Here is a 27,850-nt window from a genome sequence, read left to right as displayed (position 1 = left end):
ATCACCACCCAACCCCATCGCACGCGACCAGGATCGCTATTATTGAGCACAGAGTCAACAAATCGTAAAACAACGTACATTGACAACGGAACTACATACGGGGCGGGCGGGCATAAACAAATAAGCGAGTGAAACGAGTCCCTGAATCCAAGACCGGCCGGGCGCTAGTAGTGCTGGTAGTAGTGACACCCGAGATCGTATCGCCGTGTGGTGGAGGCGTTGTCGAGAGCCAACTGCGCCCGGTGACCTACTCGACAGGCGCACGTACTGCGCGCAGAACTCGTTCAACGTTCGAACGAAGTGGACGTATCTTGCCAGCTGGTACATTTGCCAGGTGACTCATATCTCATCTCTTATCCAATTGAAGTTCATCCAGCTTTCCACCAGGATAACGCCAGGCAGCGAATTGCAGGAGGGTGTGACGTGTTTTACAGTGCGCCAAAGAAAAGCCAAACGAACATATATTTGAACGACGATCGCTCAGTGATCGGTGCTCGTGTGTGACATCTCCAGACCCAACGATGGGGTTGCTTCGACGGAACAGCTTAAACATCGGCAAATGGTTCCCGGCTGGTGCGCAAAGCCCACCACCACCAACCGGAACCGGTCGGGCCAGCTTTGGTAGCTCGGTCGCGATTCAGAAGCTGCGCGAAAGCAAATGGTTCGATGCCGGCGAGGAGCGCATCTTTTGCGCCGTGATCGAGAACGGCTTTATCGTCGAGGTGCGCCGTGAGAAGGAAACCGGCGACAGCTGGTTCGGAGTGGTGACCATCGAGCAGAAGAAATGTGAGTGTGGCCACGGTGCGGGAATGAGGGTTTTTTTCGGATGTTGGCCCGCCGTTGGGAGGATTCTCGTGACCGAACGCGAACGCTTTTGCTGGTGGAATCCCGGTGTACTGGTTTTTTTTTTTTCGTTACCACCCGTTGGGGGGTTTTGCACGAGTCAACGAGGTGACCGGTGAGATGGTGACGGTGGCAGAGGGCGTGCTATTTTTAGCACGCTCCGTAATAGCGCGGGAGCCGTCGTCATCGCCGGGGGACGGACGGATTGGGTGGTGCATAGTAGCGGCCATAGGTGCAACGAGGGCGTGGACTTTGAAGGACGTTGCGTCGTTGGACCCCGGTTGGTGGGGGAATGGAAAACTTGTTTACATGCACAGGGGGAAGTGACCGTCTCGTGAAAAGGGAATGCGGCTAGCGAGGAATTTGTTTGCATCAAAGGCCATGGCACTGTGTTTCACTGATGCGCCCATCGATGGGCTGCGACACCCACCTGTCAGGACAATTGTGTCTGACACCGTGTCGTGTGCGATTGTGTGCGTTATTCCCCGAGCTTGCGAGTATGGTTGAAGCTTTTTCGCGCTCTCTAAAAGGTCCTTTGGATCTCATTCAAAGTTGCGCTAACGGCCTGCGGGGAAAGAACGTGTTTGCACGTCGATGGCGCGGCGGTGTTATGTTAATTAACACTGCAACCGCATCTAATAGTCTCATTGTCGCGGCTAGTTTTTTGTTCTGCCCTTACCTGGCAAGCAGCACACGACGAGAGAGAGAGGCTCGGCAAATTCTAAAACCGGTTATATAAAACTATATTTAACCGGAGAGGTGGCGCCATTCAAACGCGGTTTGATGTAATTGTGGTCGAAGAAAGGCTCACTGCACCTTCCTGCGCCGCGTGTGACGATGCATGAAATATCACTAGCGGAACGCCCGTTATTTATTAGACATTCTTGTAATTGGCTTCAATGTGTGCTTGCAGCAACCAAACCAACGGCAGAGCATATCAAAATATACTCCGTGCGCATGAAGGACAACGAGAAGAAACCAATGAAGGTGTACTGCGTCACACTGGCCCATCTGTGGCAGCAGGGATACCAACTGAGGATAAACAACGTGGCCGACAGAACGAAGAAGGCACACCCCGAAAAGGACATATTAGCACAGGTAAGGTTGATGGCGGCAGGCATCGTAGTTGAAAAGTTTAATATGAATCTATCCTTTCACTCTCTTGCGTTTAGATCAAATATGCTTCCAAATGTCAGATGGTGTTCCATAACAGTCAACATTTTTCCGAATTCTGTCGATACGGTGATCGGCCCCAAGATAGCCGGAAGCGACAAGTAAGTGCGTTACTGAAACGATTCGAGGACGCATTGCAAGGAGCGCACAACAGCTACTTCTGAGCTATACGACTGGTTACCGGAGAGCCTCACTGAAGGTTAAAACTGTGATTCCTCCATTTATTTTAGCCTATTTGGTGTCTTACCCTGGCTTTGGTGATGGACCGTTAATGCTTATCGTATAGTTCAGTACACGATTACTCCGTAGATAACACTTGTACATAATAATCCCGAAACACTTGACAGGAAGCTTATCGCGCATATTCCACTTGCATACCACCGATACTGTTTCATTGTGTGTAAACGTTTTTTTATTGTTTCTTTTTCCACTCTTTTCTGATAGATTTCCGACTGCGCCAAATGGGGCGGCATCAATATGGGAGCAACACTCATTTTCATGGAAATGCAGAAGAAGCAAAAGGCAGTATCGCAGTAGAGTAAAATAGGCGCGTGATCGAAGTTGCCATTTCGATCGCTAAATCGATAGCTCGTGGAGCTCAAGAACTGGTCTTTAGCTTTAAGCATTTCAAAAAGCAGATACAACAGTTGATAGCTATTATTGTGAGCTGCATCACGGATTTAGGTTCATATTCCATCTGACCATTTTATGATCTTAATTTGTTACTTTGATCTTTAAATTCAAATGTAGGTGCCTAGTGATTTAGAATATGTAATAGGTGTAAGAAACCCAGTACTGATAAAAATCACAATTCAAATTTTTTTTAGAAGTTTAAGACGTATTTGATTGATGTTTAGAGCCAGCAGCTGCGCTCGATAAGTTACCCCAACTTCTATAACATCGATTTAAGCGATCACGAGCCGGAGGCTCTAAGTGCATTGCTCTGGTCGGCTATTTGAAGATCGGTCGTCCCCTTATTGGTTTTGATTGCCAACCCTTATTGCGTGGTGCGCAATATAGTTACCACTTTAAAACGACCGTTTAATAACTAATACAATATTAAAAGGGAACAAGCCGAGCTATACTTTTAGCAAGTCAGTTTATGAAAGTTTATTGGTGTATCCATAGCTTGTTCCATGCTGAACAATGAATGAGTAATTATCGTTATGATAGAGTGGTAGAATAACCTCGCACAAGGAAAGATAATATCATGCTTATCTTTACCAAAGTTAAGAAGTACCATTTTATTCTTATGAAAATATATGTACATTGTAAAATGACAGAGAATAACATAAATATATTGATAATAAAATAAACTAATGATAATTCTCAGTTGTCAAACTTCCTTTCATAAATTTCCAGAAATGTAGTCTTCTCATAACCGATAAAAACTATTTTTTTCTATGGCGCGTTGAATTCGCTGTTGGGGCTCTTTATTTATCACCACTCAGCCATTTTTTAAGTTAAATCTGGTGATTTGTATAAGTAGGGTATTGAAACAGTTAATTGATTTTAAAAACTGGTTTAAATGATAACTTATTTATTCATTACATGTATTTATTGCACCTTTTCTTTTATTTTTTAATTTAAATATCGTTTAGTACTTAATTTTTTGTAGATCATACTCAATAGTCCCATTGAACGAATTTGAGGATTGAAATAGTTTAATACAAAATTTTCAAATATTAAAAGAACATCTACTGATTGTCAACAGGGTCATGAATGTGCAGATCACATTTTCGTTCGTAAATTGCGGCCTTATTTAGTTTACTACCAATACTCTGTTTCTTATAAATATATTTTATTGATCTAAAAAACTTATTGGTCTTTGAAGAACAGCAAAACGCTTAAAATTCAAATATTTATAACTTATTTTTGTTTTATGGAATTAGTTATATGTTCAATCGGTTTTTATTACATTGGTTATTCCTTTTAAAAGTATTGCATCCTGTGTTAAATATTTTCTATCTGATTCATTTATCTTCTGTTTATGCATAACAAAATCATTGTTTTGGATGAAAATAAAAAATTGATAAGCTGTTCAGCTGTATGTTTAATTAGGTGTTTGTTACAACAACCATGTCTTGTAATTATGCTGAGGGACTGTCGAAATATGAGAACAAAGGAGTTCTTGGCGTGGCAGAGGTATTCGTAATACAAACGAAAAAAAAAGTTCGTTATGTTCATAGTTTTTATTTTCCAGGTTTTTGACTCTCCAGAACTCATCGAGAATAAATGCGAACAATTAGTAAAGATGATGCTATCGTCTAGGCATACCGTTATACATACTGGGGCAGGTATTAGCACCAGTGCTGGCATACCAGATTTCCGTGGGCCCAAAGGAGTTTGGACACTGGAGGAAAAAGGCGAAAAACCATCAGTCAACATTTCGTTTTCCGATGCCGTCCCCACCAAAACACATATGGCTCTCAAAGCGCTTGTATCTGCCGGACACGTTCAGTACATTGTCAGCCAAAACATAGACGGTCTACATCTTCGGTCGGGTCTTGCACGAGAATATATTTCTGAACTGCACGGTAACATGTTTTTAGAGGTATGTACTAAGTGCAGGCGACAATACGTTAGAAATGCACCAGCACCTACGGTAGGCAAAAAGGTCACTGGTAATATTTGTCCCGGTGTGGGCATTGGCCGTACTTGTCGAGGTGGAAAACTCATCGACAACATTTTGGACTGGGAACACGACCTTCCTGAAAATGATCTTCAACTAGCATTTATGCATTCTACCATGGCTGATCTGAATATTTGCCTGGGATCAACATTACAAATTATACCTAGCGGTGACCTGCCTTTAAAAAATTTGAAATACAACGGACGATTAGTCATTTGCAATCTGCAGCCAACCAAACATGTAAGTAGAACAATGTTACATATGAATTATTTATTATACTCATTATATCAATACATTACAGGATAAAAAAGCAGATATGAAGATTTCTACATTCGTCGATGAGGTGCTTGAAAAGGTAGCCAAACGATTGGGAGTAGAAATTCCTGATTATCAGTCTGACGACGATCCAACGAAAGGTATTATGTACAGTACTCAATGGACAATCTCTTCTACCTTCATCAAGAGTTTAGAAAAACGGTATGATGCTATGGTAAAAGAGAGAGGAATATTTAAGAAACGTGGTCCCGCAAACGAAAAAGTAGAGAAAGGTGAAGATATAAAAACTGATAAGAAAAAGATAAAATCAGAACATTTGCCAAATGAAACAAATAAATGAACATTTAATTCCAATAATTGGTATTTTCTTCAATGAATTGCAATCGTAATGTTACCTATCTACTTACTTGTGAGTCGCTATCACCACTTAGCCGTTTAGCCTACTACAGGAAGCGCCGTAGTTTACTTATCATTATTACCGGGCTTTTGTACGGGCGTCCTCTGCTCACGGGTTAAAAACCATTATGAGCATTTTACTCTCGATCACTTTTGTTTCTACTTTATGTATTTCTAATCCGAGAATTTCTGCGGTCTATTCAATGCTTCTGCTACGTAGGAAAGTTGCAAACCATTGAAATTTATATCATCAGCATATGTAACGATGTTCACTGGCTTGCCGAAAACGGTCCTCGACGATTACACTCCTGACTCTCGTATGGTCTTCGCTAGTGCTAGGTTATAGAAAAACGATCACGCTGACCTAGACTATTGATGAAAACGTAGGGAAGAAGCTAGAAAGAATGCTTAGTAAACGATTTCGGGATTCCAAAAGAGCCCATCGCATTATAGTTTAACCCTGGCTATGCTGTTTTTCGGCTGTAAAACATCGAAACACGTGAGTCGTAACTCAACGTGAGCCGTCTTCTCAAAGATCTGCCGCATGAGTGAAAATTTGGTTAACGTTTGGTTTTCCTTTTTGGAATCTTCTTTGATATTTTTAATGCATTACAATAAGCAACATATCATCAGTTCTATAAAATTAAATTCATGACCGTGTTATAAAAATCAAATTAAAACTTCGAAGCAAAAGTTTCGAAAAGTACATTGAATGAGTTGAAAAATTTACAAGCGCTACTATTTGCTTGAAATTGTATGACATTTCATAAAGCGGAAACAGTCGTCTAGCTTAGCTGTCAAAACGCCTGACATCTCTCTTTCCGGCATCTTGCAAGGTTAGTGACGGGAGCGCATTGAATTTGTTGTCGGTAAAAATGCCTTAAAATATCAACTTTATGAGTTAAAACTAGATTCAAATGGCATAAAATCGGTCGGAAAATGCGCATTGCGGTACAAAACAGGCTTACACCGGGAATCAAGCTCTCCGGACGCTCAATATTGGCTTTCCATTATTGGCTACGTTGAACATCAACATTGTGCCTGATGACAGTGTGCTGTATCTTCAAATGGAAATTTTACTAGAATATCAACAATAATGCTCCAAGTGCTTCCATTTCCGATCGATATTCGCGCGCCAGTCAACATGTTTGACATGCTGCATAATTATCTGTGAAAAGCTTTCCAAGATATTCAAATCGATTCTTGTTTTGATCATCTACAGACTGCGGATTCAAGATGGGTCGTTACGCGAAGGAACCTGACAATGCTTCTAAATCCTGCAAGTCGCGTGGATCGAACCTCCGGGTTCATTTCAAGGTAAGTAGACTGAAAACCCGATCTCGGCTCGTAGTTTGCGTTACTAACGTCTGTCGTATCTAATTTAGAATACACGCGAAACGGCACTAGCCATCAAGCGTATGCCTCTCCGTCGTGCCCAACGTTTCCTGAAGAACGTTATCGATAAGAAGGAGTGTGTACCGTTCCGTCGCTTCAACGGTGGTGTTGGCCGTTGTGCACAGGCAAAGCACTGGGGCACGTCGGTCGGTCGTTGGCCGAAGAAATCCGCCGAGTTCCTGCTGCAGCTGCTCAAGAACGCCGAGGCTAATGCCGACTATAAGGGTTTGGACGTGGACCGGCTAGTGATTAATCATATTCAGGTTAACCGCGCGCCTTGCCTGCGCCGTCGTACGTACCGTGCTCACGGTCGCATCAACCCGTACATGTCGTCGCCGTGCCACATCGAGCTGTCGCTGACGGAGAAGGAGGATGTCGTGACCAAGGCTACTGATGAGTCGGAACAAGCGAAGAAAAAGCTTTCAAAGAAGAAGCTGCAGCGGCAAAAGGAAAAGATGATGCGCAATGAATAAGAACCGGATGGTGGGGAAGGAATCCTTTAACTATTCTTTCGTTGTGCAAATTGTTCTTTAAGGTGGCGAATAAAACCGTCAACAAAAACCCCGAAAAGAGGAAAGTGGAGAGTGGTGAGAAAAAGAAGTGTAGTTCTGTGTTTACGATTGGCTAAGATCCACATTGGGCCTGTAGAATTGAGAAAATGCATTGATAACAGATTCGTTTTTTTAACGGTGAACGATTGTTGGTAAGTATATCCTTTTCTGAGCGAAATTTCGTCAATTTAAGCCAAGTAGGTTTTTCGACGATCGTAACGTATTAAAGGCAATAGTTATATTGCATTTACTTGGACCTGGTTCCGCTCGCTGTTTTCATTAGTAGTTACGATGAGGACAATCCTTTCGTTTAAACATCTATCACTTCATATCGAATGCTTCATAAGTTATTCTCTCTTCGTCGGGAAATGGAGAGTCTTCACGGACTATAGCATCAGAGAGACAGCCTTGGCGAATTTGTTTCTCTCGTTGCTCACCGCTGATCACATGGATAAACCAGTGCCAAAAGAGGAAATTACCGCTTTAGTAAATGTTGAAGTTCAACATCGAACGCTGTCACACCAGCTGGACCAAAATACTTTGCGAGAGAAAAAGCAAGCATGTATGAGCTGATAAGGTCGGAAAAGAGTGCCAATTGCCGGAGGCAGGGAAGAGCCTTCAGCCTGAGCGCAAGGACATTTAACCAGTACCAAATTCGCAAGAGAATGCAATACACTTGAAACGGTGTTAGTAAGGTCGGGACAGTCTGAAGGATCTCTTTAATTCTACAAGCAAAGCGAATCTCTTGGACAAGGTAAAATTAGACGGTTCTTAAAATGCATGTTTTGAGGATACGAGGAGCTTTATACAGATTTGGACTTACATTGCTGGTGTATATAATGTAGACAGAAATAATAATGCACCTATCAGGACTGTTTAAAACGTTCACATTTTTATAAATGAATTATTATTTTATTACTTTAAAACAACTATGGTTGATGTCTATTCTTTTAAAGTGCTCTGCAAAAGTTTTTCAGTTTGTATCAGCGCATTTAAAAAGTATTGCAAACTACAAAAAACATCACAGTGTGTGAGAAAAAAGTATTTTGTAGCTGTGTATATTATTGCTTTATCAGTGACTTGCCAATAACGAATAACATTTACATTAAACTTAATTCGTTGCTAGTTTTCCATCACACTGCGTTTGTTAAGTTCTTATATTGTTATATGGATAATCAGCGTCAAGTGGCAGACGACTTAGGCATCAGGGAAGACAAAAAGTTTGCATAAACATGGTACAAACCATTTTTCGTGCTTATTTGATTAAGCTCTCCGTGCTCCAGCTTTGATGTCCTTCTATAGTACGCTATTTCCGGTGCAGATGACTGTTAAAAATAGTTGAATTATACGCACACGTTAACTGGCGATGAAAGGGTTTCATTTATTGAACCATTCCTTTCATTTGGAACGGCTGACTTTAGCAGGATCGAATATTTTATAGCAGCGATTTTATTGTTTCAATAACATGGATCGATTTATTTCGCTTTACTGCTTTCGTTCAAGCGGAGACAGGACTTCATTTTTCTTATTGTTAATCATATAGCACTTATATTTTGTTACTCTGGAATTCAATGCAATTCTTCTAATAAATAATGCATTTTTTTGAAACAAATAAAACAGTACTGCTTTTATATTATATTATTTTGAATGTACTAGATAAATATGCGTTGAAAACAACACAAGGGGCCAGAATTAAGGCAACTATATTTATGAATGATTCTGAATTTTTTTTATACTAAATTTTAGTATTATTTTTTATTATCACAGTCATGCATGTAAATCAACATGGTTAGGAATTGTATGCTTAAAACTCGTTGTTTTTTTTAGGTCCGGTTATTGACTACGGAATGGTGTGACAAATAATGCGAATAGAAGCTGTGTTGCGTATTGTACGGCTCCCAGCAAAGACAATCTACCCATTTTCCTTCGATTCTTCCTATGCTTAATGAGCAAATCCGTCAAAGCAACTTTTTCTGAACACATCAAAATCAAGATACGTTGGTAAATGTTTTATTAGTGCTGTTCTTTAGATTTGATGTGCCGTAGGTATTTTAGCATCGTGATGTTTCTACGAAATCGATTATCCTTTAAAATTTCAATTGAGAGTATATTTCATATATTAAGTAGTTACTGGGTAATATTTAAACAACGCACTGTTCATAATCCTTCAACGTTAGAACTTCAATTTTCCAAACAATTTAATTTATTTAACAAAATCTCTACTTGTTTTACAAAATGAAATAAAAATCTGCCCACGAAGCTATCATATAACACAAAAAAATATGAAGCAAGTTCACTTTCATAAAATAATTTATGATAACACCATTCCTGATTCAAATACTAAAGTATTCGATAGAGTATCGTTCAAAGTGAGTAGATTGTATATGTATTTTACTTTTCATTTCAAATTTATTACTATGTATAAAATAGTCATACGAGATGAAAATTAAACTTTTCACAAAGCAGTAGGGAAAAAATAATATTGATGCGAATACTATAAAGATACTCTGTAACATATTATTAGCCCAAGATAGACAGAAACAAGCATGAAGAAATGATATTTTCAAAATATTCAAACGTTAACTATCATGCTAGTTTCATCTTTTGTTTTATACCTTACTCATAATGCCAGTAATACTGACAAGAATTTCAATATGTTTGTATGATTTTTTAATAACTGAATTTAGTGTTTTAAATTAAATTTAACACTTTGAGTGCCACATCACCCAAAAAGTGGGTGATGTAAATTTTTACAAAACGCCATGTTACCCATTTTTGGGTTACGGCAAAAACGCTTAATTTTAAAGTGCAATTTTTGAATATTTAGAACAGCTATTATTCCCACCTATTACATTTATGACCAAACAGAAATACGAATGAACACAAAGAAAACCAAAAATTCATCACAAACGTAGAACGTTAAGAATTAGAGCCAGTGCAACCGAGGCTCGGAGCGGAGCATAGTTTTTTTACAATTATTTTTTGCTCTGAGTAACCGCAGCAAATTGTGAGAATAGATCCAAACTAGTGGTGGCAGCAACAATATGTTTTCCAAATTTATGTTCATATTTTTCTCTTCCACTGCGAAAATGTTGCTTCGTTAACAACGATGCCCAGTGTAATTAATTTTAAACATTTAGCAACATTTTGCTTTGATTAGTGACCATTGTATCGAACTAAATAAGCTGTATAGTGCTAAGTGATAGATGCTTATAGAACACTCAGTTTTGAATGAATTAAATTCTATGAAAAATAGAATGGCTTAGAATGAATTTATCGAAAATAATTAAAGTAGCTTGATCGATATTGTGTTGTTATGGAATATAGAAGTTGTTCCTAAACCGACCAGTGCGGTTTGCTCCGACATCAACGTGCTCGCACAGGAGTGCCCATCACTAAGACGAATGTGCTAGAAACCGCCTGCTAGAAACCGCCCTGTATTTTCAGTTCAATTTTTCGCCGAAACGGTCGTGCGTGTTTTCCATCTACGTGGTTTTCCACAAAATCCCGAGGAAAATTCCAAACCGAGTGCATAAGTTAAACGACGGTGAGCATTTTGTATTGAGTGCTAGTTAAATAGCTATAATTCGCTAATATATCCGCCAAATGTGGGCTTTATTGCGTGGGGAGTTCGTGTGAACAGCGGCAGGATTCGGGATCATTTGTTAATGGTGGCAAAACACATTTTGCCGGGAAACAGCGTGTTGCGTCTTTGTGGAGCCAAAGAATAGTGCGTTTGAAATAGAAGAAAGTGCTTTTTAAAATGACACATTTTTCGTTTTAAGCTGACATCTTGTTATACTTCTAGGTTGCTCAGGTGTTTTCGCAAAAAAAATTGTTAGACAAAAGGCATGCTCCTATTCTTAAAAGATTAGCCATGCAGAAATTCCTGGAAACTTAGTTTATTCTTTATTTCTTATGTATTTACCAACCCAATGAGTGTACGAATCAATATAGAGGATTATGAGGTCTTCTATTCAAACCGTGGCTATCTGAAATGCTAAGGGATAGTAACGTTTCGCATTTGTCCTAAACGTACGTGAGCTGCTAAGATGATGGAATTTCCTGTTCGGAGACTTTGCATTGACAGTACGCACCGGATGGGGCGAGCAAACGGATATTGGGTTTAAGGATACCTAACACAGTCTGTGTCAAATTTGGCTGCGAGAAAAATTATTCGCAAACATCGAGTTGTTGGGTGATTCCAGCTTACCGAAATTATGTACACCTCTTTGCCTGCTAGGATATACATTCGCTTTGATTAAGTGGCATGTTTGCAAAATTTCCAGAGATAGGTGCGTCTCAAAGCAATAGATAAATCTCCCTTCGAAATACGGGGCATGCTAAACTCGAAACAAAACAGGATCCGTTTTATCCTCTAAAAAACGAGTGGATAATTTTCTATCGAACCTAATGGAAGGTTTTTTTTAGATACGAAGTGCAGCCTCGGCTGTTTCGTGCTCGAGCGCGCGCTTTTATTTCTCACAACAGGCTTTTATTGCTCTTTGGTTCGCATTTCTGGGTTTTCGGAACACCTCTCGACGAAATTCGGTATATTTTTGTTCTTATAAATGTAAAACGTGCGTGAGATTGCGCTTTGCTGTGCCCATCGAATTGGTGTACAGGAATGTTGCCTTGTTCTAAGTTAGCACGCGTCCTGCACGTGCCGTGTGACGTATTAAGGTTTGGCGGTCGTGCGATCCGCGATATTGCGTACTGCCTTCGGTTTAGCTCCAACCTCCAACAGGATATATAAGGACCATAAGGAGTGTTTCAGTCTCAATGGCACCCACCCTATCCAGAGCTGACGGCACGATTCGTGTTTGCATCGGGTTCGTTTTCCATTCGTGGTCGCTTTTCCCTTTTTCGCCCATGGCCTCATTTTGCTTTAGCAGGCTTTTACGCTTGAGCCGAAGTCAAGGCGAAGAGCTAGAGTTTGATGAATTCAGAGCGGTGTGTTGCCATTACGGCATTCCCGGAACATTCTGGGTGGTTAGTGAGACCACGATTAGAAACACTACGGTAATTTTGTAAGTCCTCTGGCATCAACACGCGATTATCATTGTAAGGAATAAGAATGACTCCTTTCTCTTTCTGTTGCTCCTTTTTCTCTCTTTTTTCTCTCTTCTCCTGAGATACTTTCATAAACTTTAATACGTCGATCAAAAGATTGAAAATTATGGAACTATTAGTAATACCATCGGAAACAGAGCGCACATGTGTGAAGAAAGTGTATTTTCAACCATCAGTTGTTTTACATTATTCAATCGCATTTGGTAAAGTTGTCATGGCTGCTCTTAATTCAAGGTCAGCGTGGTATGCTCCCAGCGAGCCCCGGATCAGTACCCATAGCTCGCGGTTTCTTGCTGGCCTTGTACTCTCCTTTGCTGATAAAATTGACCACCTTATTGTCCAACGGTAGAAACATGCTTTGAATTAGATTTCGCTGGTTGCTTTGCCTTGTCTCGGAAAATCCCTGACGGTTGCATGTTGCCCATGTGGTGTGAAAACTTCATAATCGCCGTGGCTATCTTTATTCACGATATTTGTAACTTTTGCAGCCATTCTCCTTGTTGGAAGCGTTTTGCGTTTCATGTCATTGTGATTTTATCGCTTTCAATATCGCACTTCGCGTTTGACTGCTAATAATGTATATTATCCGCGAGCAAAAAACGTCTTCCAGTCAAGCGCTAGTATCTTTTGACTTCGGAAGCAGAGACACACTGAATCGTTTGGCAAAAGTGATCAATATGGCATCAATAGTCATGGTGCGATATGGATTGATGCATGTTAGCGCACAGTGAGAAGAGAAGCGAGCGTTACAGTTTTTTTAATACCTTAATAATCGTACTTCAACATGCAAAGACTCGTCGGTAGGGTAATCAAGCAGGGTTTAAGATTTGAATGAGGGAATAAACGTTCATGTACCTAGCGGAAAAGGTACAGGCTTTCTTTTGTAATAAACATCGATCAATCAATCGGATGTGTTGCTCCGTGAATAATTTTCAGCCACGATAAGGTGATGCAAACCACGCGCTCACATTCGCAGTAGTTGAGTAACGAAAAGTGTGGGGAGTATTTTGTGTTTAGTTTCTTGCTTAATTTAAGTAGGCACTGACACGTCTATGCTATGGTAACACGGTGAAAATATGAACAAACATTAACCTAGTTTTTCCTAACGGCATTTAGTGGATTTTTATATTAAACTTATTTTGCAGAGATTTTTTAAATCCATCACACGGTTAGGTATCGACTAGAAATTGCATTCATTCGAGGAGTGAAAGAAACATTTTTTCCTTGTCATTGAAAAAGTCGGCCCTACCTAAAATTACGGTTTGTTCCGCGAACTACATTGTCGCTCGTGTTGCATCGTGGGATAGAGAAAGGCTTTGACAATATTTTCACATGCACTTTCATCGCGTGGCGGAATTTTCAACCGATTTCTGGGGCACCCTCATTTCTAATCATTGCGTGTGAAGGATGAGTAGAAATGTGCCAAATTTTAGATGTTTTCATTTGCTGCCACCCTTCTCTGTTTAACTGTCTCTAATCAAGTTGGGCTCGTCCAACAACGCTCTATTGTAATACCCTTGTTTAATTGTTTTCTCGTTATTTTTCGCTGGTGTATAGGAATTCGTCTTCATCACCTTCGTCACCATCCAGACACTATCGTACAAATAGCGCTAGAAAAATGAGCGACCGCAAAGCCGTCATTAAAAATGCCGACATGGGCGAGGAAATGCAGCAGGACGCTGTCGATTGTGCAACGCAGGCACTGGAAAAGTACAACATAGAGAAGGTACGTGTGGATATTTCGACTATTAAGTTAAGTGTCGCAACAGCACATTATTCAAAGATTGCGGTGGGTTATACCGGCAGCAAGACCACACTAGATGGATGAGTCTTAGTTACTCATCGAATCTGTGTGTTTTGAGCACCTGAAGCTAAGTATATCGGGATGTGGATGCAAAGAGTTCTTCCTTTAAAATAGACTTTTTTTTAAGATTCGTTAACATCAATCGGTTTTCTGCGTTCTCAAGTGGGAAGCACGTGTGCAAAGGTTACTAACTTTATTTTCACTTTCACTATGGCTTTCATTCTACCCTTATTGCCCGTAGGTTTTGATAAAAAGTGAGCTAGTGTCACCCACGATATAGTAGCGTTTATATCTTTGTTATCACTTCCTAAATGGATCGTTATCTATATTGGGCTGGACAACTGAACAAGGAAATTCATTACACTATTAGCTGTTGTACCATTTTTGCGTTTTTAAATGTTTTACGTTGATTTATGCGTGCTTGGGTTTATAATCAACAAACAAATTATAACATATGACACAGGCTTTACAATTTAGTATTTATTTTATTTTATTGGCCTCACATGACACAAAAGTGGTCACAAGTTAGGCCTTTCTTCATTATGGGGTTCTAATGTCAAAAAGTTTGTAGGTGAAAGATCCTGTTTGCTCATATTATTACTTTTGTCTGAACACTATTTGGAACGTAACGGTTGTTACAATGGTTTTTCGACCATGACCCTGTTAGTTGGGTGCAATGCTACACTTCGTGTAAGAAATAGAAGTGACAAAATGGTGATGTCATTGGCGTAGGTCCGTTTAGAATCCGTGCCCTATTTGTGTTTTAGTACAGTTGCGTTATGCGAAAGGTAGTGTATTGGCATTCATGCGTTGGGCGTTAAAGCAGTTGTAGGAGAGGGATGGCGATTTTGTATTACGGAAGAAGAGCTTTGGATGCGACCGTGAAGGCTGCTGCGTACGTGCGTACTTTGCTCCTTTTCCACGACTAACATTGTGTAGAGTAAGATGCACATGTAATAAATTCATATTATTTTTAAATTTGGACAAAGTTTTGTTATCGTCTTTGTTTCAGTTTTTTTACTTTTATTATGCCGATATCTCAAAAGAGATATGCCAAACTGAAATAGCAATATCTATGCTTGATGGTGTTAGAAGATATGTGCATAGTAGTTAGTAGTCATATTTCTCTGTGTTTTACGCTGTATGCTTTTTATTGCAATTGAATGAGCGTTGCGATTGGTCCTGCTGCAAGTAATTCTAAACTGTGAAAACCGCATTTTCATGACATCATTTATAAACGTGCCATTGGAGAAGGTTAGAGTTGAAAAAGTGTGCAATATGGGCATGAGAGAAATATTTGGTTCAATCAATATGTGCGAGTTTAGAAATAGAAAGTTCTACAATGGAAAATTGATAATCTTACTTCATTTGCGGAATGTTTATCTTCGTATATTGAACGCTAGAATAGAAAGGACAAAAAAACAATGTTCTTGAATCCGTTGTTTCGGTTCTCATTGTTTTTTGTTGCAATCCTATCTATTGCGGCCACACAAGTTTTTGTTTTGATGAAACTGCAAATTGTCTACACAGGTTGGTAAAGGTAGCACAATGGAATAATCTAAATTTATTTTTTTCGCGTTTATCGTATTTGGTAGCACGTGCGAATACTCAGCAAATACAAGCAGCACTTGCTGAATCAAGTCCTCAATACAAGTGGATAGAGATGATCGCCATTCTGCTGAATTCATTTTGTCTAGTCAAGATCTCTTACAACATCGGAAGTGGAGTGGAATCTAATGTAAGAAAGCTAAGGGCGAAAGAGCATTTAGAAGGCTCGTTTAATGTATAGATCATTTTTGTGGCTTATCGATTTTTTAACCTTTACCTCGCTTATTGCGGTTCGCATTAATGTGCATGCTAGTAGCTCTTGATTTATGTAAAGTGCAACGGTATCAAAGTACGAATAAATCGTTTTTTCTTTCCACCGGCGTTTTCCAGGACCACGAGTCTTGGTGATGTGGTATTGTGGATTAACTATCAGGGAATGTCCTTTCGACTTTCGTGCTACTAAAATTCCGTTTTCTCTATTTCATTTACGTTGTTCTCTTTCTTGGAACATTGATTCAATAACATTGCCGTGGTAACATCAAATAACATAGACTCAATTTCATCATAGAATGGTTTGGACCAAAATTTTGTGGATGTGGTTTGAGTATGAGATGGTTGAATAACATTATTTATTCATTATATGATTTTTGCAATGATATATTTGATCAAACCCATAAATTTTGATCAAACGTTATAGCAATTAGTTTATCATATCTATATCAAACATTTTTTTATCCTCATATCACATCACAACCATTTTTCATGCTATTAAATGTATTGTTTATGGAAATGTTGTTATCCGTTTGTAAAACTCGAATATCCTGATCGGTAAGAATAACCCTGCAACCGTACTGTGCTTTAGCAAGAATCTTTTGATGTTAGTGTTCCTTTGATTCGATAGTCCTACTTCTACTGTACCAGGCGTCAAAAGAATCGGATTCGGCAGCGAAATGTTAATGTATATAAACAGCGGTTGCCTCCTCAAGAATTTATCGTAACATGTTAAAGACATGCTAGTTTTCATATATATTTATTTAGTTATTTTTGTTATTCAGCCATTTTATAGTAGTCGTTGAGTCCTATAGTCTGTGAATGCTGAAGCTATTATTTTGATGTTGTTGGGTGCTATGATCCGGGTTAACCGGATAACGACATTTGACAAGCAACCTACATAGCAAATGGGGCTCGATGATAAAACACATACTTTTGAATCCCTGACAAATACCGGCTCATGATAGTTTTGTAGGCCAAAAGGATTTTTGTTTCTCAGCTAACGGAATGCCGTTGTGAGTCATCATTGTATAGGATCAAAGGTTTTATTGAGCGATACGATATAGTTGAATCAGCTGGATATGTTTCGAAGTAGGATTAACATAGTTTCTTTTATGCCGCGACGAAACATATTCGCAACAACTGACTCCACATACCTTGGGTTCGCACCTTCTTGGATATGATCGTTCTCGTCATTGGAGCGTTAAGAAATTCTTGAGGGTGGTTTGATAATGATGTTATGGATGAAAGGGATTTGTGTAGGGCAATTTTCTAGAACGGGGTGCTATAACTGATGTAAAATTATTTTTCTTCCTATAGTTGGAGAAGGGCAGCTAAGTGTGTAAAATTGTCTTTCTAGAGGATGCGGGTCCTGGTGAAATTATTAAGAAACTCGTGTCGTCTTTTTTTAAGAGTTTGAACTGGTTACGTATACGTGTAAACACATAATTGCCACCATCACCTTTTATTGGTTGTTTTTAATAAGTTATCTTTTTAAAATATATTATTTAAGTATACATTATCTTTTTAGTTAATTATTTGAGAACGGCCTGGCCGTATTTGGTTTGGATAATTTTTTGTGAGCTGAAAGGCATTTCCTCCCAACAACCGCAGATAGCCCTATCCCGGGCTGTCTCGGTTAAACTATCTTTTTATCTAGCATCTTTTTATTTTTTACTATTTCATTGATGCCTCTAATTTCTTGCAGTTTTGTGTTTTTTGCGGGATCAAAATAAGGTTCTAATGAAATAATGTAAAGCATAAGTGAATGATGTTCATAAATTCGTAACAAGTATTTACAGTGCTTTTTACATGCGGCTAACAGTATACGAATTGTTCGATATAAATTTTAGAATCACTTATTTGGCTCATTATGTTGGGTAATTTATTTCAGTATTTTTGTGTTTTTTAAAGTACCTTTCCCTCGCTATATTGATCAAATATAAGCATCAATTGTTGATGCTTTCCCGTAACATGACGCTGAACATAACATTTTTGATCTGCATTCTAATCTATCAATTGAGCTATTCAAGGCTACTACTAACAGCTACGGTAAACTTACTTTGCTCTACACTACCCCATCATCATTGTATCCCGCTTTCTGGTTTATCAATAATCGATTTATCGACGAACAGTAGACCTTACGTACGAGGGAATTGTCTCGTAAAAAATTTGAAGCCTTTTTTGTCACACTTGGTCCGATTTGGTCTGATTTTTTTTGTTATAACATAAACTTGTAATGTTTTATAAACAAAAAAATTATATCAATCGTTTCCGTATTCAAATTAAACTTCGAGGACATTGATTCACTAACTTGACGTATCATTTCAATGTTATTTGTTTTAAAATAATATTCGTAAAGTTGATGATGATAGTAAAAATATTTCCTCAGGTTTGTTTTTCGGTATACCACTCATTGCTAATATTTTGATATTTATGTAATCTCATTTCAATTTCCATGGAGACAGCGCTCGTTTGCGTATGCGTGAAGAAGTCGGGTTAGTAAAAGTCGACACACGATACCGCGGTTGAACCGCTATCACGTGACTGAATAGCTCGTTCGGTACTATGAAGAATTGATAGAGAACAGAAGCTCATGTTATAGGATTGCCCCAGATTCTTTTTTGGTATATGGCTGAACCCTTTGATTTTAGTGCACCCTGTCATGTGTATGAAAGGGCAAGATGGAGCTTGAATGCTTGCTGAGTGTGTCCTAAAAAGGAATACAATCAACACTGCATAAGGATGAGTGAATATAATCATAGAATCACTATTTTTTTTTATTTGAAATGTCTCGACTGTTATAATTTAACAAAACCATTAAAGTGGTTTGCACATTTGTTGTATTCAAAACGGCTTTTATTTTGTTTACACAATGATTAAAAAATCAGCTGAAACTGACGCAATAGAATACTCCCTTAAAATGTGCAGAAAATGCGAATATATATATATATATATATATATATATATATATATATATATATATATATATATATATATATATATATATATATATGTATATATATATATATACAAATAATGATAAACACGTAGATTTATCATTCTACTTCTTTGCTTGGCGTCGTGAGATTAAGAAGGTTTCTGTGTTAATGGGTTGGGTATATATACATGACATATATTTAGCTCCATATGATAGTGAATTTGAATATGTTATTTTAGCGAAATCTTGTACACTTTTCTGTCATCAGGAATTGGAAACCTAAATAACATTAGTAAGATTTCACTCTTGTATTTGCTATGGAAAGCATTTTTGTATCAAGGAAAATTGCGTTTATATGTAGGCTAATATCCGATGTTCTTTCGTACAATGGTTTGGCGAGCCATTTGAGATTAATTACTTCTCACGGATGCTGACACTTCCGGCAATCTTGTATTTCCGCTGCCTAATGAACATATACGTGAGAGAAAAAGGAGACGTTGTAGAAACTGAACTAAAGAATATGCTTTGTTTATAAATCTTGTAGGTCGCAATATGATAAATGTGATTCGTAATTGATTGATTTGTTGTTTTTCAATAGAAGTATATGTCGTCGATGTATACCTGGTAGAGATTTAGGTTTTTTCATGTTTAAATGATTGTCAATTTTCCTCCAGTGATATGAAAAGATAACATGTTTGGCTCTGAGTAAAATACGAGATGATGGGAGTATTGAGCTTTTAAAATATTCGCCCTGTAGCTTTAACTGACCAAAGGTGGTGATGTTGATTGACCCATCGAGTTGTCGATTGGCTTCGAATTTGTCCGTCTTTATTACGGAAATCTGGAGCTACGACTGAAGCGCTTTGATGGAATTTTCTATTTTATCATCGTTTCATTGCTAAATTTAGACTTTTCTATTCAAGACCTATCTTGTTCGGTTCGATTCGTCTCGACCTCGGCAGTTTCGTTCCAATGGTTAATCTTTTTTTGTTTTGCCTGATGGACTTATGAGAAGATGTTCATGAGTAACGCATTTGCTCACGGTAGAGAGGAGGTGAGAATGGATAAGAGCTAGCAAAAAATAGAGAGTTCGCGAACGAATGAGTTAAATAAAATAAATTTAGCTACTTTCAAAAGATAAAAGTAAAAGAGCGCTCCCGAGGTGATGTCGAGATGTTGCTGAATTAATATTTCGAAAAGGATTTAGAAGAACTCAATTTACGTTTCGAATTAGACCTTTGTTTTGGAGTTTGAATCGATGAGTTGTTGTATAGGAGTGCATGATATATGACTTCGTGTATATGAGAATACACTGTTTTTGTTGGAGATTGTAAAACTTTGTAAGCATTTGTTAATCTCGATGAAAGGTCAGAATGAAAGTGCAAGTAAAAGTATTAGTTCTTTTGTACATCCTTGTGCTTCATTTAATCAAATAAAGATGATCAGAAATGTGCAAGTTCGCAGAAGGCCTCTGTTCCAGCTCATAAAGACTGTATCTAACATAGAGAAAAGTAAAATCATTTATAGCGATTTTTTAAAGTATTCAGGCTGATAATTAATGTCAACAGATTTTTGATTGCTTCACGGCACATTAGCCTCTCTGATAATCGAGTGAATCGTATGAGCCCTTCTGAAGCGCATTTTGAGAATTGCTATTTTTAATTTAAAATTGCAAACATAACTTGTGATAATAGTAATAAATGAATGCTATTTATTTATTTTTAACACGATGCTTAAGCTTCATCTTTCGCGTTTTCGCTTCCAGCTTTTATGACGTCATTAAATGCGTCATGTGTGGTAATATAGTGGCAATATTTTAAATCGATTGAGCGCTGAGAGATATGCTGTATACCTCTTTTTTACAGCACTGTCTTTGATTACGTGGGGTGGGTAGCTAGTTTTAAGTTTTATTCACATGATAGACAGTAATCACGAGTAAAACTTTTATATAATATCCATTCTTGCGCCTATGTCGAGTTCCACCTTTGTGTTACTATGTTTTCTAATACTGTTTATCGTTCTCATATTTTGTAGCTAGCCGTTGATAGTTGATTTAATTTCGGAACATACTTTTATTTCTGGGCAGCAACATCGGTCTCATCACTTTTGCGTTATCTATTTCGTTGCTTGTTTTCGTTAGATCGGTACAAGCCAACATTTTACGTGAGGACAAACATTGAGAGGAATAGTGGAATAATAAATCCATTTAACGTCAAGATTAGCCCCAGAGCAACCTGTGTATGGGTTGCTGATGAGCCGAAGCATCCAGGAACAAATATGCTGTTGCCCTGCTCGAACTAGCGGCTCCTTGAGGAAAGATGATGATACTGACTTACCTTGTATCTCGTGTTGTGCAATGCGTTTTTGTTGAGGTGCGCTCGATTGCTTGGAAAAGTGGTTCTTGGGGAAAATCAACGCCCTTCACTTGTTTTTATCGCGGAAACCGATTGTTAAGGTGAAAAAGAGATAGCGACAGTCGTTCTACCGTACTATCAGCTAGTTGTACCACTTGGAGCAGAAAATAGCGTTTTGAAATCGTTTAGTGGTTAAATTGGCCATCAATGAATGAATTAAACAGTTTTTGTTCCGCCTTGGGAAATTTAAGCTGCAGGGAAAGTGTTTTAGAGCAGTCCTGCAAGGACAAAAAACCTTGTAACTATTTGAAATTGAAGGTTTTCTTTATCTATTATATTCATGTAAAGATGGTAATCAACTATTAAATAATAGTTTCAATAAGGCTCGGTTTTGCTTCGAAAGGATTCTTATGGATCATACTAAGTTTTTTATACATCACGCATACTTGAATCGGAATGGCACGAGAATGAATCGATAAAATTTTAACAATGCTGCGCTTGCAAGGAAACCGTTTATAAATGAAGGGAGGAAATGCCGGTTAGTAAAGTTGGATTGCCTGCCTTTTCGTTCACGTAGTTTTGCAGCTGTTTGTGTCGGGTAAACAAATAAATTTGCTGCAGAAAACTATCGGCAAAGGGATGGTTAAATAATACAGTACAGGATAAAAATCGCAGTACAGAATAAGGTAGTCAGAATCAACGTTTCTATAAAATCGATAGCACAAAGAGAAATAGCTAATCAAACTGTTTGTTTATGTTTGCAATGGATATGAATTAGTTTCTTTCGAGTTGCTGAAAAGTTTCTGTGTTGATGAGAAGAAGCTAAGTTGTTCACTATGTTGTGTGGATGCTGAGATAGGACAGTAATAAATCTAGTGTACTTATAAATTTTTTCCCAGTAATGTGTCCTACTTTGGTTGTATTTATAGTAATTAAAACTTCAATTTATAGCCTCCATGCAATTTCCTATGCTGATTCGATTAGACGTTGAATATTGTTTGCTGGGAATAGACGGTGGCAATGATATTGTGAGGCTAATCGCGCTGTTACTGACCTCAAAATAGTATATAGTCGATAGACTAGACGGTCAGATGTAGGTTCTACCAACTTGGAATATTAGGCCCGAAGGGGTATGGAGGAGCATAGCGTGGTGTCCTACTTGTGTATCACACCGTCGTCAGTCCAATGTTAAAATCGATTTTCGGCACATTTTCTTTTTAGTTCAACCGTTCTTTGGCTCGTAAAAGTGCTCCATTTTTGTCGTAGTTGTTGTTGCAGGGCTGGGTCGAGCCTCTTTATCGAAAACAGACGCTATGGAAAATCCGCATCATTCTTCACCGCTAGCGTTAATGGTTGCTTGTCATGCTATGATACCTCAGCAGACTTACCCCAAAGGGCGTCGGACAAGGCGTATTCTAGAAATCCAGATCCCTTGTGACGATGTCAGTCAAGGACACATAAAGGTGTTCTGTTTATAAATTTCTGGAAAATAGCAGGAACTTCTTCCCACATCAAATCCAACTGGAGAGAATAGTATGTAGTCATGTCGGATGTTAATCGGCTGTTGAAATTTCTGATCGAGAGCAAGAGTATCGTTCTCATTCTTTGAAAATTTTTATTATTATCTCCAGCTCTTGCATTTGTCTAAACCAAAAAAACTGTTGTATGAAACGTCGTGTATGTCAGGTGTAATGAAAGAGAAAACTACTTATGTTACATTATGATTGTTTTATACAAACACTCGACGAACATTCTATACATGTAAGTGTTCTGCTGTAAAAGAAAAGGGTAATATGCTTTTCGTACTCTGCGTTAGATATTTGAGTACTGAAGCACAGAAGATGATTTACCAACACACTACTGTTTGAAAGATACTTTATTTTCATGCTCGACTTGTATCAGGATATGTTTCGGGGGCAAAGGGTATGATTATGTTTGCTTTTCACGTAGACATAGATAGTGACCCAACAACAGAGAGTATGCTTAAGCGTATCCTGGGCTTCGGCAACCTTGTCTAAGGCTCTTTCAACAACAGCTACTTAGGGCACGGCGTTGCACACAACGATGCATTCATTTTGTCGTTTATTCAGCGGATGTGCTCGCAATGTCTCTCGTACTGATGGCATCTTTTATACAAAGCCTTGGAAACAAAAATGACACGATTTTAACCAGTTTGGATAGTGAGGGCATGGTATGCTTTAGGTTATCGTTGACAGCATCCTAGAGAAAGAAAGCGTACAGCGACTTGGCAAAATGACAGGATTTTACTCACTCCATAACATGCCTTTAGAGTCCTTCGTATCCTGTTTTGCAAAGTTGAAAGGTGTGTGCAGAAGCTTTCATTTACTTACGACCCACATTTGCGAGCCTGCTCCTGCTTCTTCACCGTGTTGATAGAGCGGATAAGGGAAATCAATGAGAGGCACTCACCTCATCCTATAAACGATTATTTGTGCCGCATATGGTTACCACAATACTGCAGCGATGTTACTGAATGTTTTTGTTCACCCTGTTTCAAGCTGGACTAGCGATTCAATAGTAGCGTGTTCTTTTATAACAAGCGTACGAGTATTCTTGAGATATTTGTAAAATGAATAGCGTGTGAAAAATTAAAAAAAAATAATAATTACTATTATAAAATTATAAATTATAAAATTATAAAATAATAAAATATTAAGGTTGTGAAGCAAAATAAAATCAATTATTCAATTCTATTTTTTGTAAATTTATATTTTGCTAATTGGTGCATAAAATATATTTTTTTCATTAATGTTTTTCTTTTTGATAAAGTAAAAAGAAAACTTGTTTAAATTTTCTTATTGTAAAAGATAAGACAAAAAAAATGTTGCAATAAGCTTAAACCTGCGAGAAATAAATGTGTGAATCATTTGTTTCTGAAATGAATGATTCCTATTTATTATTTTTCATTATTTGGTTTGCAAATTAGAGATTTGGTACTTTATCTTATCGTGCTTTAACAACATTAAAAACTTATTATATACTATAATATTATCTTCCTATTTTTCATTTTAGGACATTGCCGCCTACATTAAAAAAGAATTCGATAAGAAATACAATCCCACCTGGCACTGCATTGTCGGCAGAAATTTCGGGTCTTATGTTACACACGAGACACGTCATTTTATATATTTCTATCTCGGCCAGGTTGCCATCCTATTATTTAAGAGCGGTTAAACCACAAAATTAAATTAATATCATCGAAATAATGTGGAGTTGAAGAATAGGAATACACAAGGAGGAGAAATGGCAAAGCGTGATAAGAAAAGCAGTCGCATGTAGCGGAGTCTTGATTTCGGACATGGGCTTTGACGCAAGTAACCAAACGGGCCCGAAAGGAAAAAGGGAAAAGCAGCCGCATGGAAGTCCAAGCATTATTAGAAATGAGAAGAAATTTGACATTCTTTATATATTTACCGTGAACTGTACTAAATCGAATGGAACAGAAATATATTAATTGAACAAATCAACTTTACCAGAATGCGCTATAGTAGCATAGGTCTTGGATAAAAGTCTTATCTCTGTGCTCATTATAATTTCACACTTTGCATATAACTCTCGATTGCTACCTTATTTTTAGGCCACATACAAAAGTATACTATGTTTCGTATTTGCTATCTCTTTTACATGCACATTGTGAGCAATGAGATATGTTACTGTTAATTTTGGAAAAATATTCAATACCATTTGTCTATTTTTTTAAAATGAAATTCTAAAATCAAAACAATCATGTCGATCGCAATGAATTATTCTATTTAGTGTATCGTGTTGGTACATCGTACATAGTCGTGAACGAGTTCCAATGAGGGTGCATCGTCTATGAACAGGACATTGAGCAAGACTCAGGAGCATATAAACAATATCACAGGTAAAGTTATAGATATGTAACCAGAAAATTTCTCGACGACCCTGGTTGCTTCAGACTTTGAGATAGATTGGCAAAGATCGGCATGTCACATGCGTGCTTGACAAAAATGTCGAAAAAAAGCATTGCACAAATAGTAAGGAAATTACTTCTAACAACTCCTGGTGAAAATCAGTTCCAATTGTTGCATTGCGCATCGAAAAGGCTAAGTTATTTACAGAGTATTCATGATGAACGATTTCAGCGTTGAGTTAAAGGCCAGTGAGCAGATAACTTTTTTCCTATACAGACCATCGCGACTTGCCTTTCGGCGGCAATCGCAAATCGGTTTTTTGCTGTGCGTCGTTTGTCGTGCTATGGTAAATCGTATAGTGTTAGTTTGAACCAGCTACCTGTAACATAGAATTTGTTCTTTAGAAACCGATGGAATGCAGGTTTAATTTTGTTTATTGCGCTTGAATGCTTGGTTTCAAAAGGAATAAACGATGTTTTCTATTAGTTATAGTCATGTTTTTTATTGCCAGATTTGTTTTCCATCTAGTGTATTAACGACAGGAGTATAAATAAAACACTCGAATTACAAACTTATTGCATAGAACCGAGAGCGTGTACTATGTTGTGTTAGCAAAACAAAAACACAGCCCAAGCACCGGGATAGAAAGCGGGAGTGGCCTGCATTTAGCGCCACCTACGAAGTTAATGGAGGTGTAGTTTAGCAAATAAAAATTCAATCGTGCGGCAGCAAAAAGAGGTGTCATAAGAAATGCAGCTAAAAGCTAACTATATCTGAAATTTCGAAACGGTTGAGCAGCTGTTGCTATTAGAGCAGGAACAAAGCGCACAGAAGCATAAATGCGCGTGCACCTTTGGTTATATAAGATTAAAAAATCTAGTGATCACTCGCAGACCACCCCAACACCGCCCTGCTCACCACTATTATCGTCATCCTAATCAGTGTTCATCAAATTTCCAACATTGGGAACTTTTGTGATGTGTGTGTGTGTGTGCGCGCGCGAGTGTGTGTGCATGTGAGTGTTACGCACTTGAGTCTAATAGTTATTAAGATATATGAGAATAGCTTAGCGGAAACGAAAAAGTTCTATACCAAATCAATGGGGCCAGTTCGGCACGCTAGGAAGCTCGCCACGCATTGAGGAAAACTGCAAGCTGCAATGAAAACGTTTCTATCCAATTATGGTTCCAATTTTATTGCGTTAAATAATACGAGTGTGTATTATTTTGTGTACGCCCTTCACGGTTAATCAAAGAATGGTTAAAATCCAGGAAGACGAGAATTCGTCATCGAATGAAAAGTCGTTCTCTAATCATCTGGCCATTGTTCAATTGCCTCTTTTCAACCGTCCAACTTATTCTTGCACAGATAGTTATTCGGTAGGCACGGTTGTGCGAAACGTGATTTTAGTTTCCGCGAAATAAAGGATACTGTTTGAAGTAGTCATGGAGCTGAAATCTTTTATTTGCAATTCGAGCTTTTTATCATCATTGGGTCTCGAATTTTTTTTCCTATATGATTGGTTTCGTATGTATCACGGAAAGTTTTCGTGTTGATTGTCGTGTATTATGACTTGAAAAAAATTATCCGCATATATGTGTACGATGTATTGATGTAACATGTCAGTGTCAATAATTCCATTTCCAACCGATAATCATTGAAGTGTTATCAATACTTATTCTGGGATGGTTAAGTCCTTGGTTCGTCAAGGTCTAACCACTGCTTGTCTCCAAGGATTGATCATTAATTGTTCGTCCTTTACTTGCAAATTCTTGTATCTTGAAATTAACAACTTATCACGTTTAATAATGAGAGGTATGTCTATTTTGAATACAAATCCCTCGAACGATGTGACTCAGAAATACAGTCATCTTACCTTATTACCGGCCCAGATGAGGCTGGGCCAAAGGATGTGTGTGTGTCTGTATGTTTGGTGTGTACGTGTATGCACATGTTACTGTGGACATTGCCCATAACGCCGTTTGGTTTCATTTTATTAGCTGGCCATTTAAACAAGGAATAGATGAAACATGTTGGCCAGATTTTATTTTGCTTTACTACCTATTACCATCACGATGATCTAAGCGAAGAGACGCGCCAACAGAGGATGAATTGGTATTTTTTCTTGCGATTTGCTCTAGTAAAGCAAGGATACTTATGGGCTCTTGTCTTTTGTTTTTAAAACAATTCCAGTTTTTGAGTGAAACCTTTTTTTACTTCGAATCTTGATTTCAATTGGGACAGTTAATTTCGTGGCATCAAAGATCCCTCACCGTCCCAATCGGAACTGCTGGGTGTAATGGATGGACGTATATTCGTTGATGTATTTTTCTATCTACACATTCGTCGATGCAGAAATGAGAGTGAGAGAGTAAGTGCGCGAGCGGAAGAGATACGGAATAGAAAGGATACGCAGGTGTAGTAGGAAAATTGCGGAGAATCACAAAAAAAACGCAGTAACATTGAATGTGCGTGCAAAATAGCAGGACGAGTAACGGGGCGAGACTTAAAGCAAATGATAAAATAAATCAATAAGCGGTAAAAATGAAAAATAAGAAAATCTGCATAAAATGTGTTTTCCTCTAGTAATGCGATTGTAATATGTAATTTAAATTTTGTAAATATCCGAATACTCTAGTGTTATGAAAGATCAACTGGGATTTACGTAGCTTTAGTACGTTGAACAGAGGTAAAATGA

General features: G+C 38.1%; 4 protein-coding genes across 7 annotated transcripts; all 4 read left to right on the top strand.

Annotated features, from left to right (window-relative positions):
- The first annotated feature begins 306 nt into the window (after positions 1-306).
- On the top strand, positions 307-3,296 carry LOC128730901 (uncharacterized). 2 transcript variants are annotated; one of them, XM_053823988.1, is made up of 4 exons: positions 307-786; positions 1,757-1,941; positions 2,016-2,117; positions 2,461-3,296. In XM_053823988.1, the coding sequence occupies exons 1-4, from the start codon at positions 522-524 to the stop codon at positions 2,551-2,553; spliced, it is 645 nt and encodes a 214-aa protein (XP_053679963.1). In that variant the 5' UTR covers positions 307-521; the 3' UTR covers positions 2,554-3,296. The 2 variants fall into 2 exon arrangements, with proteins under 2 accessions (XP_053679963.1, XP_053679965.1); XM_053823990.1 differs by having other exon boundaries at positions 2,016-2,215.
- Positions 3,297-4,095: 799 nt separating this feature from the next.
- LOC128732272 (NAD-dependent protein deacetylase Sirt6) lies at positions 4,096-5,264 on the top strand. Its single transcript, XM_053825454.1, has 3 exons — positions 4,096-4,161; positions 4,220-4,888; positions 4,950-5,264. The coding sequence occupies exons 1-3, from the start codon at positions 4,096-4,098 to the stop codon at positions 5,262-5,264; spliced, it is 1,050 nt and encodes a 349-aa protein (XP_053681429.1).
- An 885-nt stretch (positions 5,265-6,149) lies between these two features.
- On the top strand, positions 6,150-7,310 carry LOC128721958 (60S ribosomal protein L17). Of its 2 annotated transcripts, none has more exons than XM_053815768.1 (3): positions 6,150-6,156; positions 6,543-6,637; positions 6,706-7,310. In XM_053815768.1, exons 2-3 carry the CDS (start codon positions 6,557-6,559, stop codon positions 7,186-7,188), a joined length of 564 nt encoding a protein of 187 aa, XP_053671743.1. In that variant the 5' UTR covers positions 6,150-6,156; positions 6,543-6,556; the 3' UTR covers positions 7,189-7,310. The 2 variants fall into 2 exon arrangements, with proteins under 2 accessions (XP_053671743.1, XP_053671742.1); XM_053815767.1 differs by lacking the exon at positions 6,150-6,156 and adding an exon at positions 6,171-6,189.
- A 1,901-nt stretch (positions 7,311-9,211) lies between these two features.
- LOC128721438 (dynein light chain 1, cytoplasmic) lies at positions 9,212-27,729 on the top strand. 2 transcript variants are annotated; one of them, XM_053815193.1, is made up of 3 exons: positions 9,212-9,267; positions 13,897-14,065; positions 24,290-27,729. In XM_053815193.1, exons 1-3 carry the CDS (start codon positions 9,212-9,214, stop codon positions 24,449-24,451), a joined length of 387 nt encoding a protein of 128 aa, XP_053671168.1. In that variant the 3' UTR covers positions 24,452-27,729. The 2 variants fall into 2 exon arrangements, with proteins under 2 accessions (XP_053671168.1, XP_053671169.1); XM_053815194.1 differs by lacking the exon at positions 9,212-9,267 and adding an exon at positions 10,726-10,813.
- Positions 27,730-27,850: the final 121 nt, after the last annotated feature.

Source organism: Anopheles nili, chromosome 2 (assembly GCF_943737925.1).
Source record: "Anopheles nili chromosome 2, idAnoNiliSN_F5_01, whole genome shotgun sequence".
Classification (NCBI taxonomy): Eukaryota; Metazoa; Arthropoda; class Insecta; order Diptera; family Culicidae; genus Anopheles; species Anopheles nili.
Note: the sequence above shows the minus strand (reverse complement) of the source record. Positions and strands in the feature narration are given on the sequence as shown.

What these genes read in the sequence shown, in the direction of transcription:
- LOC128732272 (XM_053825454.1), top strand. Translation starts at nt 4,096, where the DNA reads ATGTCTTGTAATTATGCTGAGGGACTGTCGAAATATGAGAACAAAGGA. An exon ending in GAGTTCTTGGCGTGGCAGAG is followed by an intron (nt 4,162 to 4,219) that starts GTATTCGTAATA and finishes TTTATTTTCCAG; the next exon opens with GTTTTTGACTCTCCAGAACT. An exon ending in ATCTGCAGCCAACCAAACAT is followed by an intron (nt 4,889 to 4,949) that starts GTAAGTAGAACA and finishes AATACATTACAG; the next exon opens with GATAAAAAAGCAGATATGAA.
- LOC128721958 (XM_053815768.1), top strand. Translation starts at nt 6,557, where the DNA reads ATGGGTCGTTACGCGAAGGAACCTGACAATGCTTCTAAATCCTGCAAG. An exon ending in ACCTCCGGGTTCATTTCAAG is followed by an intron (nt 6,638 to 6,705) that starts GTAAGTAGACTG and finishes TATCTAATTTAG; the next exon opens with AATACACGCGAAACGGCACT.
- LOC128721438 (XM_053815193.1), top strand. Translation starts at nt 9,212, where the DNA reads ATGAGCAAATCCGTCAAAGCAACTTTTTCTGAACACATCAAAATCAAG. An exon ending in ATCAAAATCAAGATACGTTG is followed by an intron (nt 9,268 to 13,896) that starts GTAAATGTTTTA and finishes GCTGGTGTATAG; the next exon opens with GAATTCGTCTTCATCACCTT. An exon ending in AAAAGTACAACATAGAGAAG is followed by an intron (nt 14,066 to 24,289) that starts GTACGTGTGGAT and finishes TTTTCATTTTAG; the next exon opens with GACATTGCCGCCTACATTAA.
- LOC128730901 (XM_053823988.1), top strand. Translation starts at nt 522, where the DNA reads ATGGGGTTGCTTCGACGGAACAGCTTAAACATCGGCAAATGGTTCCCG. An exon ending in GACCATCGAGCAGAAGAAAT is followed by an intron (nt 787 to 1,756) that starts GTGAGTGTGGCC and finishes GTGTGCTTGCAG; the next exon opens with CAACCAAACCAACGGCAGAG. An exon ending in AAGATAGCCGGAAGCGACAA is followed by an intron (nt 2,118 to 2,460) that starts GTAAGTGCGTTA and finishes CTTTTCTGATAG; the next exon opens with ATTTCCGACTGCGCCAAATG.